The 23,425-nt window shown below is 38.2% G+C and overlaps 1 protein-coding gene across 4 annotated transcripts in view; it reads right to left on the reverse strand.

Annotated features, from left to right (window-relative positions):
* Nucleotides 1-23,425, reverse strand: part of LOC150103699 (sterol O-acyltransferase 1-like) — a 246,292-nt gene that overhangs the window by 17,566 nt on the left and 205,301 nt on the right. For all 4 annotated transcript variants that reach the window (XM_090396650.1, XM_090396649.1, XM_090396652.1 and 1 more), the window contains exon 12: nt 12,587-12,719. In XM_090396650.1, coding sequence (XP_090252776.1) covers nt 12,587-12,719 — 133 coding nt within the window. The remainder of the gene's footprint in view (nt 1-12,586; nt 12,720-23,425) is intronic.

Here is a 23,425-nt window from a genome sequence, read left to right on the forward strand (position 1 = left end):
CCTGTGTAGGTGATGTCACAGTCTTTTTGGCAGGGAAACTCAGTGGTGGTTTCACTCAGTAGTGACAGGTCCACTCTACCATTATTATTATTCAGGCTCCATGGGGTCAAAAGGAGTCTATAAATTTCCCTGCCAAAAAAGACTGTGACATCACCTACACAGGTTCCACCATCAGGTCTTTATGGGCAAGACTACAAGAACACTTCCGTGACTGTAACATCCCTATTCCAGAACATTTAAACACTAAAAAACGCAACATTAAAAAGAAAAATCGTATACAAAGCACAGGAAAAACGGAAATAGCTGTTCACGCCCTTGAACAAAAACACACCCCGCAGATAGACAAGGCCATCATAATAGACAGACAAGACAATGAAACAATGCTCAGAATATCGGAAACAATAGCTATAAAGTGTGACGCGAACTCGATCAACGTACACAGGCCCTACATAATCTCCGAGGTTTGGAAGCTTCACAACATTAAATTGAGGTCACAATCCCGACCAATAGGAGACAACACAAACACCTCTGAAGCACCCACCCGACCTGACATAGCTTCCACTTTCCCAATATGTTCCGATGATGACCACGAATAGTCGAAACGGTCCACACCCCGTCAACCACCTTTCCCCTTCCCCCTCCCTATTTTAAAAAATTAACCCTTTCACTTTTTTCCCCACCCTATATAAAAGTGTATGTTTCTATATATTACGAAAAAAAAACCCGGGTTTTTCTAACTTATTCTACCAAACTGCCTACCCCCCCACACACCACACACACACACTCTGCAGTTCTCGACATCGCAGACAGAGGAAAAGCCACAACACCCAGAAAAAGGTATGTGCAATTTTCTATTCCTTAAGCTACATATACTTTTTAGTACATCTACACTCATAATGCCCTAAGAACCCATGAGTAAATAGCCAATGACATTTAAACAGGGGTACTCCTAAACTGAAGCAGGCAATATAGCTGTATTATAATAATGATCATTTTACACTGTAATAATTTTATTTTTCTCACTGAACATAAATTAAAGATGCCAAGATATTATGTTCTTGGTTTAATCCTTTATTCAAGTGTAAATGCCTTTATCACAAGTTACCCCAGTCCTGAAAATAGTTCAGTTGCAAACTTGTTTGCTTACACTTGGATAAAGGATTAAACCAAGAAATATATAATTTATCAAGATATCAAGAAATATATAATTTATTGATATCTTTAATTCAACAAGTAAGCAAGCAGAGTTTGTGCCTGTAGTAATTTCAGGACTTGGCAACTCGTATATACAGGCTAATAACTTCACATCACTTGCCTTAGTATCCCATAATGAAAAGCACATATCCTTTCAGACATGTATAATGCTATGCATTATGGGAAGGGTCACTACCCAAACTGGTTTCACTATATAAGTGAAGGGAGGTTTACAAAAACTCAGATGAGCCTGTAGATCACTCTAAAATCAGCAAATGCAAGCAATCTGAAGGACCATTTTACTCAGTGGTGGTTTCACTCAGTAGTGACAGGTCCACTCTACCATTATTATTATTCAGGCTCCATGGGGTCAAAAGACTCATCGTCGGAGGTCCTTCCTAAGAACATAAAGTCTGTCAAGAATCATCGAGGGGAGGTCCCCCCTAAGAAACACAAAGTCTATCATACCACTCCTTAAACTCGTTGACCATTCTCGTTCTCACCACTCCATCAGGCAATGCATTCCACGGTTCAACCACCCTCCATGCAAAGAAACCACTCCTCACCCTCTTGCTCATAGTTTCCTTTCGTAACTTCCAGGGATGGGCTCTTGTCATCACTCCTTCCCGCTGCTCAACCAAGCGAAAGAGCTCCCCCAGTGTCAACCCTGTAACCACCTCTCAACAGTTTAAAAGTCTCAATCATATCACCTCTCCTTCTTCCATCCACCAAACTCTGCAGTCCACATTCCCTCAGCCGATCCTCATAACTATCCTTGTACAGTCCTGAAACCATCTTTGTCATCCGTCTTTGTATCCTTTCCACAGTTAATTTATCCCCTTCAAATCCTGGGGACCAAATCCAAGAACAATAGTCCAAGCGTGGTCTGATCAGAGACTTATACAACGGAATGATAACCCTCTTATCTCTGCAGGTCAGTGTCCTTCTCATAATTGCAACAATCCTCTGTGTTATCTTCACCACCTTTGCAATATGTACCCTAAACTTCAGGTTTCTATCAATCATCAACCCCAGATCTCTTGTCTCCCCTACTTCCTCCAGTATAACTCCTCCCATAGAGTATGCAGCATCCCATCGATGTTTCCCAAACCTCAAGACCTTACATTTTGTTGCAATAAACTGCCACCCCCATTCATTTCCCATCTATCTAGCTTATTCAAATCCTCTTGCAGTGCTACCACATCTACACTATTACTAATAATCCTTCCCAGCTTCCCATCATCCACAAACAATTGAATATCCCCTTGCAATCCACTGGCAATGTCATTGATATAAAGGTTAAACAATATAGGTCCTAGTACTGAGCCCTGTGGGACCCTACTTGTAACCCTCTGCCTCCTTGAAACTGCTCCACCATACACAATTCTCTGATACCTATCAGACAGCGAATTCTGAATCCAGTTGACCAATCTGACATCCAGACCCATGTGCTGCAACTTAAATATCAGCTTATCATGTGGCATCCTGTCAAATGCCTTTGCTAAGTCTAAGAAAATTGCAGTATATGGCTTTCCCTCATCTAATGTTCATGTAACTTTATTATAAAAGGCTAGCATATTGCTAAAACAAGAGCGACCCTTCACCAATCCATGTTGACTCTCACAGATAACATTACCCCCATCTGCCCACTTCTGTATATGGTCCTTCACTACTTTCTCCAAGATCTTAATAACTACTGATGACACACAAACTGGCCTATAATTAGACACTTCTAGTCTGCTACCACCCTTATGCAATGGCACTATCTTACCTTCCTTCCATTCCATGGATACCATTCCCGCAGCCAGACTTTCATTGAAAAGAAAGGTCAAAGGCACTGTCAGTTCCCTAGCACATTCTCTCAAAACTCGTGGTGAAATACCATCCAGTCCCAAAGCTTTACTGACATCCAGAGTATTCAGAGGTACACTAGGAGAGTGAAACACACTCTCCTAGTGTACCTCTAAACCTCGAACCAGTCCTATCCCTCTAGCATTAAAACTGACTCCTCCTCTAGGATGAAATACTCCAATAAAGTGTTCATTGAACAATTCCACTATGTCCTCTGCATCAGTCACTCTATTCCCATTTTTATCCCACAATATCATTATTCCACAGTCATTTCTCCTCCTACTGGCCATATAGCTAAAAAATTCCCTAGGATTTTCTTTGGATCTTAGGGCCAATCTCCTCTCATATTCCAGTGTCGCTTTCCATACCACACTAGTCACTCTTCTGGCCTGTGTGTTATATTCTTCATGCATCCTCTCTTCACCTGTCTCCTTATATCTCTTCCATAGCCTCTTTTTCGCATGCAATTCCTGTTTAATATCGTTTGTCATCCACTTTACTCCAAATTATGTCCTCTTCTTCACTTGTGATATACAACTTACCATTGCTGCTAACAAATATTCTTTTATAATTTCCGACACACTAATGATATCCCGGCCTTCCAATTCCTCCCTCCATGAAACTTCCCGAAGTTGACATCTAAGACTATTATAATCACCTGCATTATAATTCCACATAAGTTCCCGTCTCTTTGATACTCCTTCATGTCTATTCATTTTCCAAGTCAAAACCATATGGTCACTCTCTCCAACTGGTGGGAGAGATGTCATCTTAGTTATTATCAACTCTTCTGATGCTATAACCAAATCCAAGACTCTTGAACCTCTTGTTCCCTCTGTTATATGTTACCTAAGACATTTGTCCCTCAAGAATTCTAGAAATTCCATTCCCCTATTGCTACATGCATCTTCCTCTCTCCAATTTATACTACTGTAGTTAAAATCTCCCATAACATTCATTCTTCTTGCACTTGCCAAACTCAACTGTCTAAACATTTCCTGGTCCCCATCCTCTGTGCTCCTGGGTCTGTAGCAACACCCCACTAAATATCCTGTCTTGCCTACCTCGACCTCACACCATATGCTCTCAAAATCATTTGTCTTACTTCCTTCCAAAGCCTCCACTCTTAGAGGACATAGGTCATCACTTATCATAAGCAGTACCCCACCACCACGCTTTCCCCTCCTATCCTGACGAAAAATGCTATACCCAGCAACTTCTATTCCTGTTATTGTATCCCCTTCTGTCAACCACGTCTCAGTGATCCCAATAATTTTTGGCCCGTCTGATGCTATCTGCGTCACCAATTCCTCTCCCTTATTCCGGATACTCCTGGCATTAGTATAAAGCATATAAATGCCATTGTTTCTATACCCAGCATTATCCCTTCTAGACTCCACTGGGCTCAGTATTAACTGACATCGTCTCCCTTCTCCCAAGTATCCATTCCCACAAGAGGCCACTCCTGCTATCATCCTCCTGGGACACACTGACTCGTTCAGAACAGCAATCTCTCCAGATGCCTACGTCCTTCCTCATTCAAATGTAAACGGTCTCTCGCATACAATTCCTCTCTGTCCTCAAACACACTCCAAGCATCCACATATTCCAGTCCTCTCTTATCACACATTCTAGCTATTATATCATTCAATATTACTGCTCTTCTGCTCAGCTCATCATTATCATACCTAGGCAACACACTATCTTTCCTCTCTGTGTTTTCTTTCATACCACAGCAAGAATCTCATATCTCTCGCTACCCTATTTACACCACCACTCAAGTCATTTGTTCCCACCACGACAGAAAGCCACACTTTCTGTCGTTCCTCCTGGCAAACACTCCTCACACATCCTATCTTGAACCATGGATCATTGAGTCCTCATACATTATACCTCTTACCATTCCCTCTCTCCTATTGTTTCCATTCTCTTCTCTTCTAGCATTCCCATATCTCTCTCTCCTACTGTTTCCATTCTCCCCTCTTCTAGCACTCCCGTACATCTCTCTCATTCCCTCTCTCCTACTGTTTCCATTTTCTCCACTTCTAGCACTTCCATATCCCTCTCTCCTACTGTTTCCATTTTCTCCACTTTTAGCACTTTCATATCCCTCTCTCATTCCGTCTCACCGACTATTTCCATCCTCTTGTCTTCTAGCATTCCCATATCATTGGCTCTGCCCAATGGCAGGCTTACCCCACCACTGAGCAGAGCCATAAACTCAGCTGTGGCCCCACACAGAAACAGGCAAAAACCTGATACCGAGCAAAGCCTCTCATATCCAGACCCAGAAGTCATACCAAGGTTGAAGTAATGCAGAATTGATATTTCTATATACAAGTAGCCAAAGGGTGTCACACCTTATTACTAAAATACTCTGGATTAAAGATAGATGTTGAAAGTTTTTCCACTTGGTTTATACTATAAATTAAAGATATCAAGAAATTATATTCTTGGTTTAATCCTTTATCCAAGTGTAAGCAAATAAAGTTTGCACTTGAAGTATCTTCAGGACTGGCCACTCATATATAGAGGCTAATGATTTCATATCACTTGCCTTAGTATCCCATAATGCAAAGCACATATCCTTTCAGTCATGTATAATGGTATGCATTATGGGAAGGGTCACTACCCAGACTGGTTCGATCTTTATTGAAGTCTCATCTTTTGCGTATGGGAAATATATGATTTCTGCATTACTTGAATCCTGGTATCTCTTCAGGGTCTGGCCCCCACTGATGAGACCTCAATAAAGGTCGAAACTGGTCTGGGTAGTGGCACTTCCCATAATGCATAGCATTATGTGATAATAAGGCAACTGATGTTGCCTTATTATCACATAATGGTTGAAACTGGTCTGGGTAGTGGCACTTCCCATAATGCATAGCATTATGTGATAATAAGGCAACTGATGTGAAGTCATTAGCATCCTCCTAGTACTAAGCAGAAGTAGCAGACTGTATACTTCGTATTAGGAGGATAAATCAAGTGGGAGCTGAATGGATAACTGGCATCATTTACACAGGAGTTGAAAAAAAAAAAAAAAAAAAAAAAAATCAGCTATCACACAAGTATAAAGCACAGATAAGAAGAGTGACCAGTAGGTTAAGAAAGGGGAAGACAAAACCACTGCACGCAAATAAATTAGCTGTGTACATAAAAGTAACCCCATAGAGTTATTTTGATATGTGGCAAGTAAAAAGAATAATGATCACAGTTAAATAAACAACAATAAACAATAAACAAAAATATCTGTATTTTCATACTGAAAATACAGATATTTCGTACTGAAAATAACAGTATGACATCAGTACGTTGAAACAAGCAAATAAATAAATAAATAAATTCCATGTGATGGTGCAATGACCGTGATTCCCCTTTTACGGGGAGGTATACGGCACCATCTAGTCCCCCACCCCCTCAAAATTTTATTCGGGCTCTGGAACCAGCATAGCTGACGAATCAGGCCTATTGCTGGGTCAGTATTCCTGATTGTAATCCGTATGCGTTCACGGGACCAGTTCACGGGATGAAAAATCTCAGATAAACTGGTAGAAAAAACCCTGCTATCCACGCCCAAGACCAGCTAACTTAGCTATGGCTGAGGAAGATCCTTAAGCTCCTCATGTTGTCGACGGGAATTGAACCTATGACACTCCTTCCCCAGGCATATGGTTGCGAAGCGCAAAGCCACTAGGCTGTGTGGACAACAAAAAAAAAAAAAACGGGAATACAAGGCACATACAACAGTCAGTAGTTTACCAATTATAAACTGTTGCTACATGCTAGAAATTAATATTAATAAATAATATTATTAAAAACTATTTTTGGTGGTTACATAAAATAAGAATCTCCCAAATTTTTGGAAGAGAGAGACAATCGTTCCAATTCAGATTGTGGATATATTGCAATGTTCTTTGAAAAGGAATTCATATCTAAAACTGCTTCTATGTGGAAGACAAGCTTCATCCCACCAGCTACTGTATTTAGTGGCAATACTGTGTTGTGCCAGACCAGACTTTTGAGGTTTCATGTATTCAATATAATATTGATGTTCATTGATTCTTTTTTTTCACAGAACAGCCTGTTTGCCCAAAATATGTCAGATTACATTCACAAGGTATCTGGTACACACCAGCTAATGATAGAGGTTAGAGTTTGTCTTTTATAGATGACAACAGATGAGAAATTTTGTTGATAGGAAAATGTGGGAATAAGGTGAAACTTCTTCAAAATTCTTCCAATAGGTTCAGAGATACAAGAAATATAAGGGATTGGAACCCTGTGGTCTGTTGACGAATCCTGAGGTGCTGGAACACAGGAGTCAATTATGTGTTGGATCTGATTAGGGTCGTAACCATTAAATTCCATTAACGTTTTTATAGTGAGAAGTTCTTGTTGTAAGCTTGAGGGAGAAGAGCACATATTATGCGCTTTATTAATTAAAGGCTTGATAACACCAATTTTTTGAGAGGTATGATGAGCAGGCTTTTGATGAATGTATCTTCTAGTAAAGGTAGATTTTCAATAAATACTGGTTGTTAAAATACCAGAGGCTGTGAACGTAAGAAGGATGTCTAAGAATGGCAAATTTGTATTTTCATTTCAATAAAGTAAATTACTGTGGTTATCATGTAATTTGTTGTTTATAGTAATGCCTCATGTATCTTTAAAGATTAGATTACAGTGAAATAATTTTGACCTGGATAATACCAAGATGTATCATCTGGGTGGATATACTACAATAAAAAGTGTCATGAGTTAATATGGAAATAAAAGTAGATGAAGTAAAGGTGAATAGGATATTACAAATCCCTGATGTGAATATAACTATGGATTAGATAGTATATCAGCTCATGTATTATGTGAATGTGGTGAGGAATTGGCAGTACCTTTGACCAGATTTATTTAAGTCTCTCTCTCTCTGTGAAAGAGGAGGAAACAGTTCCATTCCATTGCCAGCCTGGCTGGCCCAGTGGTTAGTGTATCCACTCTCCAGCCAAAAGGCTGCAGGTTCGAATCCTGCTGTGGGCAGGGATGTTTGTGACTGTCTGTGGAAATCAGATCAGGGGTAGCTCATGCATAGGCAATGCAGCACCCCCACTTTTTCTCGATATATAAATATATTTATTAATTTATTTATATTTGCTTGTAATATTTAATTTTATCATCAACAATCCCATAAAATTCTCTTATTTTGTATAAAAAATAATAAAAATCCATCTTGCAACACTTAGGAGGGCGAAGGATGCTAGCAGCACTGTGTTTACCACAGTGTCATATTGCTATGTGCGCAAGCATATGCACATCATAGTGAGATGCAGCTATTAGCGTAATGCAGCACTGTCCATCACGCAGTTCCACTGTTGTTTATATGCAGTTTGCACCAGTAGTAGAGTGTTTGTAGTGCTTATCATGTTTACTCCATCTCTTTAAATATTTGGACATTACAATTAAAGACATAACATTTGTTATAGTTTTTATTTTAGAACATTATCGGGGTTATGATAATGGATTTTATTTTTAAGTAATTTTGAATTATACCAAACTGTATAATTTTATCGATAATAAACAATATTGTTTCATGTTTAATTTTCTTTTTAATTTTTACCATAATTTTGATATTTTATCCAAACACATATATACTGTACTTACAGTGTGTATGTATATTTCAAAAGTTGCAGTACCCCCATGATTTCAAGCCACGAGCCGCCACTGGTGGAAGTACTAGTGGTTGTGGTCGGCAGTAGATGGTGTTGGCATAGTTGCATTCAGTTGGTGGATTGTGAGTGGTGGAAACTGAGTTGTAGAGTAGGTGCCCTCCCTCGATGAGTCTTTGGACTTTCTGGAGGTGACAAATAATAATAATAATAATAAAGGAGGCTCAAAGACTGAGGTAGAAAATTATTGATCAGTCAGCATCTCAGGAGTGGTGAGTAAAGGAAAAATCCAGGAATGGATGGACAGGAATGGTATACTGTATAGGGGAGGGTAAGGTTTTATAAAAAGAGTAGGTAATGCCTCAATAACTTGCTCACTTTTTATCATAAGGTAACAACCAAGTCAGATGAAGGGAATGGCTACATAGTGATAATGCTGGTCTTGGCAAACACATTAGACAGGATTCTGCATGGAATACTTACATGATCTGCAGCAAATAGGAATAACTATGAAGCTGGTGATATGAATAAGAGAATGGCTGATGAAGAGATATCAGAGAACAATACATGCAGTAGCAGAGTCCAAGGGAAGGCCTGTGACTAGCAGTGTGCTGCAGGGCTTTGTACTCAGGCCACTGCTATTTAATTTGTACATTAATCATACAGAAAATGAACTGAAAAGAAATATTCAGTTGTTTTCTGATGATGCAAAATTGGGTGGAACAAGATGATATAGAGATCTCACAGGGTTAATTTAATAGACTGGCCATATGCAAAGGAGAATGGCTATTAATTTAATGTGACAAAGTGTAAGGTTATGTATGCATTCTGGGATAAAAAGATCACTAGCTGTATACTGCACTGATGGAGATGGGCTGCAGGAAATTGATTTAGGATTTGGGAGTGCCGATAAACTGTCAGTTAAAATTCCAAGGCCATCAAAAGTGGCTAAAATAGCCCTGGCTAGTAGAGATAAGTAAGTTATTACACACCTTTATGAGACTTTGATAAGTCCCATCTGGGCTACTGTGTATTCAGATCTGGTGAGTGACTAGGTTTCTTGGAAATGAGGAAGAGGTAGAGAGGATCCAAAGGTGAGTGACTCTGATGGAAGCAGGTCTATGATATGCTGCTTATGAGGAGAGGTTGAAGATTTGTGGATTACAGAAATTAGTTAGGTGGAAAAGGAGAGGTATCACAGAAACTTATAACCCCAGTACTAATGACCTGATAAAAACTGTACAAATTTTTATATTCTAATCACATCATTCCCTTTCCTTCTATTCAAACCAAGCTGTGCAAATTATATTCTCTCAGGGTGATAATTGGCATTTGCAAAGCTGTGGTGTTATCGTTGTTACCCACTAATGAATTCTCTTCGGTTTCATCTTTCCAAAATCCAAGTAGTCAAATCTGAATTCTTCAGTGTCTGAATGTGGTCTGATTAAGACCTAATCTAAGTGGATTACTACTTCCTTATTTCTACATGCCAGCATCCATTTCACCATCAAAAATTTTTCTGTGTCATCTCCATCCCTCTGCGATCTGTCTCATGAAATTCAGCTACTTATTACATCAAGATATTCTTTTTCTAAAATCCAGCCTGCCGGCATAGTACTTCATGTCTGAATTCCAAATTGTTAGATTTTCATTTAGATACATTAAACTGGCACTCCACTTATCTGTCTAGCTGCCAACATATTTAAATGTCACTGACCCCATCTAAAAACCCTCTCCATGCAACTAACCTATTCTGCCCTCTCATTCTCACTCTCCTCATACAGCTTCCAGAGTTGGCCTCTTGTTCTACCTGACTCCCTCCATTCTATGAAAAATCTTTTTCAAATTTAACTGTTTCACAATCCATCCTCAGTGTGCCTCCTCTGATCTTTTGACAGGAAGACATTAGAAAAATACTCAACAGCCTTGATAATACTTAGTCCTCCAGCCCAGATGGCATCTCTCTCTTCAGTTGTACTAAGACCTTGTACTTTAGAATTAACACCCATTCTGTATCACCTTTACAAGATATTCTACTCATCTGGCATCAATCCCAGCATGGAAGCAAGCTTTTATTCAGTCTATTCCTAAAAAAAAAGGGAGATAAAATTCAACCATTGCCTTCTTAGCTCTCTAAAGTGATGGAGAAGATCATCAACTATTAGCTTCTTCACTAGCTAGAGACCTACCAGTTAACCAGTGATCACCACTATAGGCTCCACCATTCTTGTTCTATGGCAGACCTCCTTGCTAATCTTACTCAACTTTGGACACAGGCCATGGAAAGATCTGGAGAATCTCATGTGGTCACGCTTGATATTTCCCAAGCATCTGAGTCTGGCATCATACTTTCATTCCAAGCTACAATCTAATAGCCTTCCTCCTGACCAGAGAGGAAGCTGAATTGCCAGCTTCGTTTCTGGTCATTCACTGTGTGTCATGGCAGATGGTTCCTTCTCATCTTATCTTATCCCCCCCCCCCCCAAAAAAAAGCTCCTTTTTTTTTTTACCTATATTCTTTGAATGTAGGTGGAAAAAGAGCTATTCATAGTTCTGCTGATGACACTCTTCTTCCTTTACAAAACCCTGTAGTGCTCAGAGGACTTGAGCTTGAACATCTTGAAGATAGTTTAGTAAATTTTAATGCTATCAACATAATCTTGCTTATTTCTGGGAAGAAAGACTGCGCCTCACTCTCACTTGCTTTTGATAACACTCCACTGAATAACCAAGATTAGTTTTTTCTTCTGGGGCTGACTTTAGCATGTAGCCTGTTTTTGCATAAACACATCACGTTTGTAGTCTCTTTAAAGCCTCCAAGAAGCTTTTTCCCCCTTTTTTTTTCATTCTAAACATTATTTGTTTTCTGTCCAACTCCTAACACTTTATAAATCTCAAATCTGCCCATCCTTAAAATATTGCTTTCGCATCTGATTGATTGATTATTAAAACCCAGTTGTTTTAACCTAAAAACCAAAAGCCTTTGCAAAATCTAGAAGTATTTCCCTAAGCTAACATTTTTCCCTTGTGAAAAACTATCATCAGCTTATTATAAAATGTTCCAATTCATTATTAAACAAGATTCTTCCTAAAATGAAACATGCTCACCTTCATAGAATATTTCACCTAACTAACTTTTCTCTCTACTTTGATTATCACTGTAAAAATGCACTAGTCTATAATTTAATTTCCTTTTTGCCACCATCTTCATGCAACAGCATCATCCTGCCCTCTTTCTTCCCCTTAAAATTACAAGACTTGTAGCTCAGTAGAAGTGGCATTTGCACTCTATAGCGCTTGACCGCACGATGAAAGGTATTCGAATCTAGTCGCCGACTACAGGAACTTTTTCGAAGCCTTTTCTTGACCAGTTCCAGAGTTAGTTGATCTCTGGCATGGGCTAGCAGGTTTTTCCTCCCAGAAACTCTGGTTTTTCGTCCCGTAAACTCAAGAAAATTGGCTGTCGAACCCACACTATTTTCAGATATTAAAAAACATTGTGTTAGGGTTGGGGACCACCAGATGGTGGCACTTACTAGATACCTTCTTCACTGCATGCAGATTAATTAGTGATAGCCTTGGGCCAGCCAATCTCTGATTGGCTACCAGTGGAGATTGAACTGCCCACTCAGTCTCCAAAAGTTAGATAGGGCTAAAAAATGGCCTCGCCTACTTCCTATATACGAGAACCAAAAGGCGTTAGTTGCTTTTTTTTTTTTTTGATATAAAACTTTCAAGATTTTCAAGATTCATATAAACTTTTCTTACATGAATTTCATACAAACTAAAATAAATTAATAAACTGTTCTCTTATCACTTGATTATACATTTATTTCTCTTATTAATAAAGTAAATAAGTATGCATACAAATTAATACTTACATCCGAAAGTGATAAAGAGTCCAAACAGTATAGGATATAGAAATCCAAAAGTAAAGGCCAAAATATATTCATGAACTATAGCAGATACGATGAACACTACCAGCATAGCAACCAGCCTGTTTTTTCCTAATAACTAGAGATATCAAAATATGCATCAATAAGCTTATAAAAGTTAACAGTAGTTATAGATTTTTAACAGAACTTATGTTTACATAATTACAAAGTAAACTGTAAATAAACTCGAACAGAATTATAGGATGAATGGGAAATGCAAATATCAGCTATGCATAAAATAGAAGAAAAGGAGCAAATTCAGTGTTTCATTACAATGTATTAAAAGAAGATTGCATATATATATCTTGTAAACAGGCAGTATATGCTGTACCTGCTCTGTTCATTCTATACTGTTCTCTCCCCTTTTTATTGTACAGTAACTATTTACTAAATATGATTAAGTACTCTGTAAAGAATGTATTGTTACAGAAGAAATGTATACATATTTTTTATTATAATATATTATTTGAGTTTCTTTCTGCAACATTATTACAGGCTGGTAAAATGCAAAATATAGCAGAAGAATTATTGAAATATGGTATGGATATCACAGCCTTACATGAAATAAGATGGAAAGGACAAGGAGTAATTATAATAAAAAAAGATTATAAGTTATACTTTAGTGGAGGACATGGAGTTGGTTTTATTATAACAAAAAAGGTGTACAAATCAATATTAGGATTTACACCAATAAATCAGAGAATATGTAAAATATATATTAAAGGTTAATTTCATAACGTTATATTTATAAATATTTATGGACTGATTAAGAATGCTGATGAAAACGTTATCGAACAATTTTATGATGATTTGTAAAAATCATGCTATGATTGTATTAGGAAACTTTAATGCTAAATTAGAGAAAGAAGATATATAAAGAAGTGTTTGGAAGATATAGTCTACATGAAGAAACTAGTGATAATTATTATTGTTATTATTATTCCAAGACCTCAGGGAGTCAAAGACTCATCTAGGAGGTCTTTTTGTCATAAACACGGCTCATCATACAGTGGCTTAAACACAGTCAAATTCTCTGTAGACACCACACTCTCAGGCAAGGTATTCATCATTCACAACCCTGCATGCAGGGTTGTGAATTCTCACTCCCCTTGCTCACATCCTCCTGATATAGCTTCCAGGGATGTCTTCTGGTTCTCCCCTGATCCCCCACCGTTTGCTGTAAAACCTCTCCAACACTGATCCTATAACAACCCCTTACTAATTTGTAGGTCTCTATCATATCACCCCTCTTCTTCCTAACCACTAGACTCTGTGAATTGCATCTTCTCAACCTTTCCTCATATTCGACATTCCAGAGATCAGAAACTGCCTTAGTAAGTTATCTCTGGACCCTTTGGAACATCTCTTCATCCTTCTGAAAACCAGGTGACCAAATCTGGGCACAATAGTCCATGTGTGGCCTAATCAAAGCCTTATACAATGGAACAAGAATCTCCTTAATTCTACAAGTTGGTGTCCTCCACATCATTCCCAGAATTTTTTGTGTTGTCTTCACAGTTTTTGCAACGTGTCCCATAAATTTCAGATTCTTATCCACTATCACCCCAAGATCTCTTATTTCCTCCACTTCCAACAATATATTCCCACCAAGAATAACTTCTACATCTTATCTCTGTTTCCCAAATTTTAAAACCTTACATTTTGCAACATTGGACTTGGATCCCCATTTTCGTGCCCATTCACTCAATTTATTCAAGTTTTCCTTTAAGGCTACAACATCTTCTCTATCCCAACTTTGTATCACATGCAAACAACTGATATCCCCTATCCAAATCTTCGCCAATATCGTTAACATGCAGGTTAAACAGTAATGACCCTAAAACAAACCTCCTGAGGCACACCACTAGTGTCTTTTTTCTACCTATCAGATAGCCACTCTCTTATCCAATGCAATAATCTATTTTCCAACCCCATCTGCTCTAGTTTGACTATGAACTTATCATGTGGTAATCTATCAAAAGCCTTTGCAAAATCTAAGTATACTACTACTGTGTATCCCTCTCCTCTGTCCAAGGAAGCCGTCACCTTATTGTAATAAGTAAGTAGATTACTAAATCATGAACTCCCTTTAGCAATTCCATGCTGTCCATCAAAGATAATTCCATTGTTATCAACTCACTTCTGGATTCTAGTTCTCACCAGCTTCTCCAAAAACTAAACTACAACACCTGACACACAGATAGGCCTATAATTTGATGCCTGAGTTCTATCGCCTCCCTTATGAAGGGCACTTCATAAGTGAAGTGCCCTTCTTCCACTCCTTTGGAACTCGACCCAGTGCAAGACTCATATTAAAAAAATATGTCAAGACAGATGTCATCTTTCTTGCACATCCTTCAGAATACGTCATGATATATTATCAAGTCCCACAACCTTATTAATATCTAGTTTACTCAACTCCCCATACACCCCTTGTTCACTTACAGTCTGTCTCTCCTCCTCATCATCTACTGCTCTCAATCTCTCCATGTAGTCACATTCACAAGATTGAAAGACCTTTATGAACTGCTCATTAAGTATCTCCACCACACATTCCGCAACAGCTGTCTTTATACCATTTTCTCCAATCAATGTCATCCTTGCATAATCATTCTTTTTTTTTTTGGTTTCTCGAAAGAACGCCCTAGGATTCTTTTCGGCTTCATTAGCTAACTGCTGCTCATGCTTCACTTTTGCTACCCTTACCAACCAAGTCACCCACCTTGCCTAGTCTTTGTAATCCTCATATAATTGGTTATTTCCACTTCTCTTATGCTGTCTCCATAATACTTTTTTCTCTGTATTGCATGTTTAATCTCTTCATTCATCCATTTCACACCTACCTTATTTAACCTTCTGACCTTTGGAATACATTCAGACATTGCTTCTACTAGATAGTTCTTGAATATCCCCCCCCCCAACCCAAGCTGCATTGATCTCTTTTCCAACTAACTCCTCATTCCATGCTACACCTGCAAGCTGTCTCTTGAGGTCTTCATAATCACCAGCCTTGTAGTTCCACATATACCCTTTTCACACAGAGGTCCTCACACTGCTGGCAACAACCCTGGTAAAAAATGGAGGGTGATTTGACACCTCATTTATAATTACATCCTCTGGTGAGATGATCATATCCAAGACCCTTACTCCTCATCTGAGGTAGTTGTCCTTCAAATGAGTTTTTGAGGGACAACTACCTCATTTCATTTTCTTTACTTCCAATTGCTATCTCATCATATTAATGGTTATAGAATTGCTCAGTTTGCAACAATTAATAAATTAAGAGTATTGAGCACAAATTTTCCATTTAAAGATACATTTCAGAACATGGATTATTCCAGCAACTGATGAGTATAATCAGATAGATCATGTTTTGATTTCTAAAAGATGGAAAACATCAATTATTGAGGTAAGAGTATTTAGAGATGCAAACTGCAACTCTGACCACATGTTGGTTGGTGCAAAATTGGGACAAAGGAATATCAATAATAAATAGAGGGAAAGCGGAAAGAATTGAATTGAATACTGAAGAGTAATGGAATACTGAAGCTTTAACAAATAAAGTGACTATTAAATTATACAATGAAAAAGAAGAGGCCATTAAAGAATTTGAAAATCAAAATAATATAGAAGATAAATGGAAGATAATTAAAAAAAAACAATTATAAATGTAGCAGAGCAAATAATAGGGAAATATAATTATTATTATTATTCAGGCCTCCACGGAGTCAAAAGACTCATCGTGGGAGGTCCTTCCTAAGAACATAAAATCTGTCAAGATTCATCGAGGGGAAGTCCCCCCCTAGGAAACACAACGTCTATCATACCACTCCTTAAACTCATTGACCGTTCTCGCTCTCACCACTCCATTAGACAATGCATTCCACGATTCAACCACCCTCCATGCAAAGAAACCACTCCTCACCCTCTTGCTCATAGTTTCCTTTCGTAACCTCCAGGGATGGCCTCTTGTCATCACTCCTTCCCGCTGCTCAACCAAGCGAAAGAACTCCCCCAGTGTCAACCCTGTAACCACCTCTCAACAGTTTAAAAGTCTCAATCATATCACCTCCTTCTTCTATCCACCAAACTCTGCAGTCCACATTCCCTCAGCCGATCTTCATAATTATCCTTGTACAGTCCTAAAACCATTTTTTTCATCTGTCTTTGTATCCTTTCACCAGTTAATTTATCCCCTTCAAATCCTGCGGATCAAATCTGAGAGTCTAAGTGTGGTCTGATCAGAGACTTATACAACGGAATGATAACCCTTTTATCTCTGCAGGTCAGTGTCCTTTTCATAAATGCAGCAATCCTCTGTGTTACCTTCACCACCTTTGCAATATGTTCCCTAAATTTCAGGTTTCTATCAATCATCAACCCCAGATCTCTTGTCTCCCCTACTTCCTCCAGTAGAACTCCATCCATAGAGAATGCAGCATCCCATCGATGTTTGCCTATCTATCTAGCTTATTTGCCCATCTATCTAGCTTATTCAAATCCTCTTGGAAAGCTACCACAGCTGCACTATTACTAATAATCCTTCCCAGCTTCGCATCATCTGCAAACAACTGAATATCCCCTTGCAATCCACTGGCAATGTCATTGATATATAGGTCCTAGTACTGAGCCCTGTAGGACCCTACTTGTAACCCTCTGCCTCCTTGAAACTGCTCCACCATACACAACTTTCTGATACCTATCAGACAGCGAATCCTGAATTCAGTTGACCAATCTGACATCCAGACCCATGTGCTGCAACTTAAATATCAGCTTATTACGTGGCACCCTGTCAAATGCCTTCACTAAGTTTAAGAAAATTGCAGTATATGCCTTTCCCTCATCTAATGTTCTTGTAACTTTATTATAAAAGGCTAGCATATTGCTAAAACAAGAGCGCCTTTTTACAAATCCATGTTGACTCTCACAGATAACATTACCCTCATCTGTCCAATGCTGTATATGGTCCCTCACTACGTTCTCCAAGATCTTAACAACTACTGATGACACACAGACCGGCTTATAATTAGACACTGCCAATCTGCTACCGCCCTTATGCAGTGGCACTATCTTACCTTCCTTCCATTCCATGGATACCTTTCCCAAGAAGCCAGACTTTCTTTGAAAAGCCAGGTCAAAGGCACTGTCAGTTCCCTAGCACATTCTCTCAAAACTCATGGTGAAATATCATCCAGTCCCAAAGCTTTACTAACATCCAGAGTACTCAGTATCTGAAACACACTCTCCTCCTGTACCTCTAAACCTCGAACCAGCCCTATTCCTCTAGCATTAAAACTGACTCCTCTAGGATGAAATACTCCAATAAAGTGTTCATTGAACAATTCCACTATGTCCTCTGCATTAGTCACTCTATTCCCATTTTTATCCCACAATTTCATTCTTCCACAGTCATTTCTCCTCCTACTGGCCACATAGCTAAAAAATTAAAGAATTAAAATAAAAGAATGAAAAAGGAAATAAAGCAAGAAAGAAATATATATACAAAGAAATACAAGCGCTAATAGATAAAAATATCAAGAAAAGAGAAAGGAAGCAAATAAAATATGTAATCAAAACAAAAAAGAGATGATGAAGAGGAAAATAGAGTTAATAAGTAAATATAATGAAAACAAAGAAATAAGAAAATATTATAAAGAAATTACTTCACTAATACAAAATTTTAATCCTCAAATAAGAGGATGTAGGAATAAAGAAAGGATGTAGGATTTTTATTATTATTATCCGTGCCACCTCCAAGAAATCCGAAGACTCATCACGGGAGGACACCCACTGTACAACTCTCTGTCTCCACAGCCACACCGAACCCCAACCACCAATCATCTACATCAATGCCATCTACTGCCCACCACAACTAGTATTTTTTGTCTGTAAATTGCATGTGTTCTGAAGGGCCAATTTGTCTGTATGTGGGATGAAAAACCCGAGTTTCTGAGAAAAAAAACCTACCTCCGTATGAGATCGGCTAACTCACTTTCCATTGAAAAAGTCCATGTAAAGATTCGTCCTGTCATGACGAGAATAATCGAACTTAGGCCTTTTCCAATCAAAGGGCACAACATACTGTCGTTCTTCCAATTGCACTATAGAGGCACTTGAAAAAGAATACCCCCCACACCCACATGTATGTGGGTGTGTTATTTCACTTTAAGGCAATTTTCACAAAGAAATATCATTATTATTCTTATTTTCCTGACCTCCATGGAGTCACAAGACTTATCATGGGAGGTCAACACAAAGTGTATCATACCATTCCTTAAAAACTCATCCACAATCTGCATATTCATCACCATCTCAGAAATGCAATCCTTGCTCCTAAAACTCTCCATGCATAAAAACTTACTTCTTATCCTTTTACAATTTCCAGGGATGGTTCCTTTCCAAAGCATTAATATGATAATAACCCTTCAACAGCTTAAATGTCTTGATCACATCCCTCCCCCCCTGCCTTCTATCAACCAAACTATGCAGTCTCCATGCCATCAGTCTATCCACATAATCAATATTGTACTGGTATATTTTTTTTTTTTTTAATCAATCTCTGCACCCTTTCCAAGGTTACTCCATCCCCTTCAAATCCCAATGACCAGACTATGTAGTCTTATCAAGGCTTTATACAATGGGACCAGTGCACTTTTATCTCTCATGTTCAATGTTCTCCTTAACATTCACAACCATTGCAACATGTCCTTGGAACTTCAAATCTCCATTCACAATCACCCCCAAGATTCCTTTCTTCCAGTACAACTCCACCAACTGAGCATGAAGCATCTAATCTGTAGATCCCAAAATTTAAAACCTTACATTTAGTTGCATTAAACTGAGATTCACATTAATTTACCCTCCTTTCCAGCTTATTCAAATTCTATTGAAGATCCAATACATCAGCACTATTACTAATGACCCTCCCAAGCATCACATCATCTGCAAACAACTGAATTGTCCCGTGAAAATATCATTGACATAAAGATTGAACAGCAATGGTCTCAGGACTGAACCCTGTGGAACTCCACTTGCAGCCTTCCTACTCCCGATACTTCCCCCATATACAACTCTGATATCTATCAGAGAGCCAATCACCGATCCACTCCATTAACCTGATATCCAAACCTATATGATGCAACTTAAAAATGAAATTTCATGTGGCACATTGACAAATGATTTGGAAAAATCAAAAAGGAAAAAAAAAAAAAAAAAAAAAAAAGGCAGTGTATGCCGTATCCTCATCTATTACTCTTGTAACTCCATTGTAAAAGGTATCCACATTACTAAAACAAGATCACCCTTTAACAAATTCATGCTGACCTACATAAATAATATTGTCATCATCTGCCCAATTCTGTATCTGAGGGTTTACCAATTTTTTTACCAAAATCTTAACAACTACAGATGAAATACAAACAGGTCTACAGTTTGATACCTCCACTACCATCACACTTATTCAATGGTACTATTTTACCTTGCTTTCACTCTCCGAAATCTGCTCCATTTCAACCTTCCTTAAACAGCCAAGTTTTAACTTTAAATTAATGGCACAGTCAGTTATATAGCACATTTCCTTAGAAAAATCGTGAAATTCCATGTAGTCGCCTTGCCTTATTGACATTTAGCATACTCAGTATTCGGAATACAACCTCTTCATTCCTTTCTAACGCTTCACCACTCATTATCCTTCTAGGAATAAAGCCTGTAGTACCTGGATGGAAGACTCTAATAAAGTGATCATTAAATAGCTCATCTGTCATCTGATTTGGTCAACCAATTCCCATTTCCACTCAGCAAAAAAACTGCTTGGATTGCAGTGCCAGTCTCTTCTCGTACTCTAAGCCACTTTCCTAGCCTGAGCCTTATATTCCTCATTCAACAGTTTTCCATTTCTCTCTTTATATGGTTTCCATAATCTGTTTTTCTTCTCCAGTTCCCCTTTTATTCCTTTTATCATCTATTTGACTACAACCTGCTTTATCTTCTTCACTTTAGATATGCAATTTGTCATTGCTGTCAACAATTTTTTATTGAGTATCTCCCATGCACTAATGACCCCCTTCAAATTCTTTCACCCATTATACTGCTGCAAGCTGGCTTCTAAATTTATGATAGTTGCCTTCCTTATAATTCCACATAAATTCTTTATTTTGTTATCTTCACATACCTATTCATCCTCCAAGTCAGGACTACAGGGTCGCTCTCACCAAAACTCACAAATGAAAAGATGTTATCATACAGTAGTTTTCATTAGACTTTATGATGAAGCATCTGAAGTCAAAAATAATATAAGATTAACACGTCTGCAATGAGCAGAGACAAAGCATCTCATGCTGTACTTGACCTTGGGGCAGATATGTCACAAATTACTGCCTATGTTTCCATTGAAACCAAAACTATGCTGATGTGTGGGGAAGGGATTTGTTTCAGGACATATCAGAAACCACTAATTAAGGGAGATTTTATATTTGGTTGGTATATTTAAACTAACTAATAATAAACAGTGTCTGTATATATTGGTAGCTTGGTATTGAAATGAAAATTAACCTCTATAGTGAAATCCACCCCACAATGAACATCAAACTGCACCAATCCTCCAAGCAATATTCTTCCTGCACAGACATGCTACACAATTTCAAGCTAAACAATGTACAAAATAGAAGTTTATTTTGGCACTAAATATGATATGAACATGTTAATCTCTTTTTTTTTTTTTTCTTATGATGGGATGGCTATCTTAAGTATAAGTGGTCATAAGTCATGTACATTGCAATTCAAGGAAAAGACACGGACAAACAGACACTCACTGACTGACAGACAGCAGTTAAAAAAAAACTCCCACAAAAATACAACAAAAAATATAACAAAAATTGAAAAAAATAAAAATAAATATACCAGAAAATCAAACAAAACAACATTCCATACAAAACAGTACCAAACAGACTTTATAAGTATATGGGAACTCAGAATCCAGATCAAAGACTTGCACTACCACTTGCAGAAATCCAAACCCGATCTGTTATTTACCACTGAACTTAACTGGCATTCTCTATGACTACAGCTTACCTAAATTTTTCAACATTACATCTTGCATGATGCCTTCCATAAGGTCCAAACATATTCTGATATCCCATGCTCAAGATTGAGCAGGGATATCAGACCTGACAGAAGATAGGAGATTTCAAAGTCCATAATTACAACTAGCTGCCTTTCAATTTACAGACCAAGCTGGAAGAGAAGCTGAATTGTTTTCTGCTAGTGATCTAATGCAAATTGTTCACCTACCTACCAGAACACCAGATAATCTTCATTGTTTTCCCAACATCTGGATCTGTCTTAACCAAATCTCTTTCCAAACATGCCAATGATGTTAGCTCTTCTTGTCCATGTTTCTTTTAATACAGATCATTCTTCTCCCAGCCAATCTCAGCCTCATATTTCATGGTACCTCAAGGGTGCCAGTTGAGATGATCTTCAGGATTTCTATGCCTCTTTGTCATTGTCTGATCACTGCTTCCACTCTCCTGATCCAAGCACTTGCTCTGATCTAATAATCTAATCTGGCCCCTCACCAAGGTAATGGGATGCAATTCCATATTTCCACCTCTCTCACATCCTGATGGTACAATGGTAACATTTCCTAAAAATAAGGCAGACCTTTTAGCATCAGTTTATATTTTTACCTCCAAATCTCTCCCACTATACCACAAACTATCCACAGCATGCCTCCTCTGAAATTTTATCAGAAAGACATCAGAAAAATACTCAGTAGCCTTAATACCAACAAATCTCCTGGATCTGATGCATTCCTCCAGTTGCGCTAAAAACATGTGTTCTAGAACTTGTGCCCATCCTGTATCATCTCTTCAAGCTGTCATACTTATTTGGCATCTATCCAACTGCTTGGAAGCAAGCTTTTCTCCAGCCTGTTCCAAAAAAAAGGTTATAAAAGTCAACCATCAACATATTGCCCTACTGCTTGATCAATACTCAAAAAAAAAAAAAAATAATGATAAAAATCATTAACAGCCAACCATACTTCAACTTACCAATTACTTAGTGATCACTACTATGAATTCCACAGCTGATCTAGCCAACTTCACCCACCTTTGGCTGCATGCCATGGAAAACTTTGGAGAAGCCTAAATGGTTGCTCTTGATTTCCAAAGCATTTTATCAAGTCTGGTATCATTCCTTTACCAAGCTACCATCATATGGTATTCCTCCTTCCCTTTGTAAATGGACTGCCAGCTTTGTTTCAAGCAAGCTTCACACACATCTTATTTTTGTCAACATTTTTTGTTTAAGTATCTTCTGTGCACTAATGATCCCCTTTCCTTCAAATTCTTTCATCAACTGTACTGGTGCAAGCTGGTTTCTAATTCTAAGATAGTTGCCTGCTTTATAATTCCACATAAATTCTTTCTGTTTTGACACCTCCACATGCATATTCATCCACCAAGTCAAGGCTATGCAGTCACTCTCACCAACAGGGAGGCAGGTATGTTATGTCAGTCACAATCAGATCCTCTGATGCTATGACCAAATCCAAACTCCTTGATCCTTATATTCCTTCCACTACATGCTGCCTACTAAGACAGCTCTTCCTCAAAAATTCCAAAAAATTAAATTCCCTTATTACTGCTTTCTGTCTCCTCTGCCCAGTTTATATTACTATAGTTGAAGTCTCCCATAATGACGCTTGCGTTATGCTTGCCAAACTAAATTTCCAAAACATTTCCTGCTCATCACCATCTATATTTCCTGGTCTGTAGCAACATC

The sequence above is a fragment of the Typopeltis vanoorti genome, chromosome 8 (genome assembly GCF_054136105.1).
Source record: "Typopeltis vanoorti isolate ZY-2024b chromosome 8, IOZ_Tvanoo_1.0, whole genome shotgun sequence".
Classification (NCBI taxonomy): Eukaryota; Metazoa; Arthropoda; class Arachnida; order Uropygi; family Thelyphonidae; genus Typopeltis; species Typopeltis vanoorti.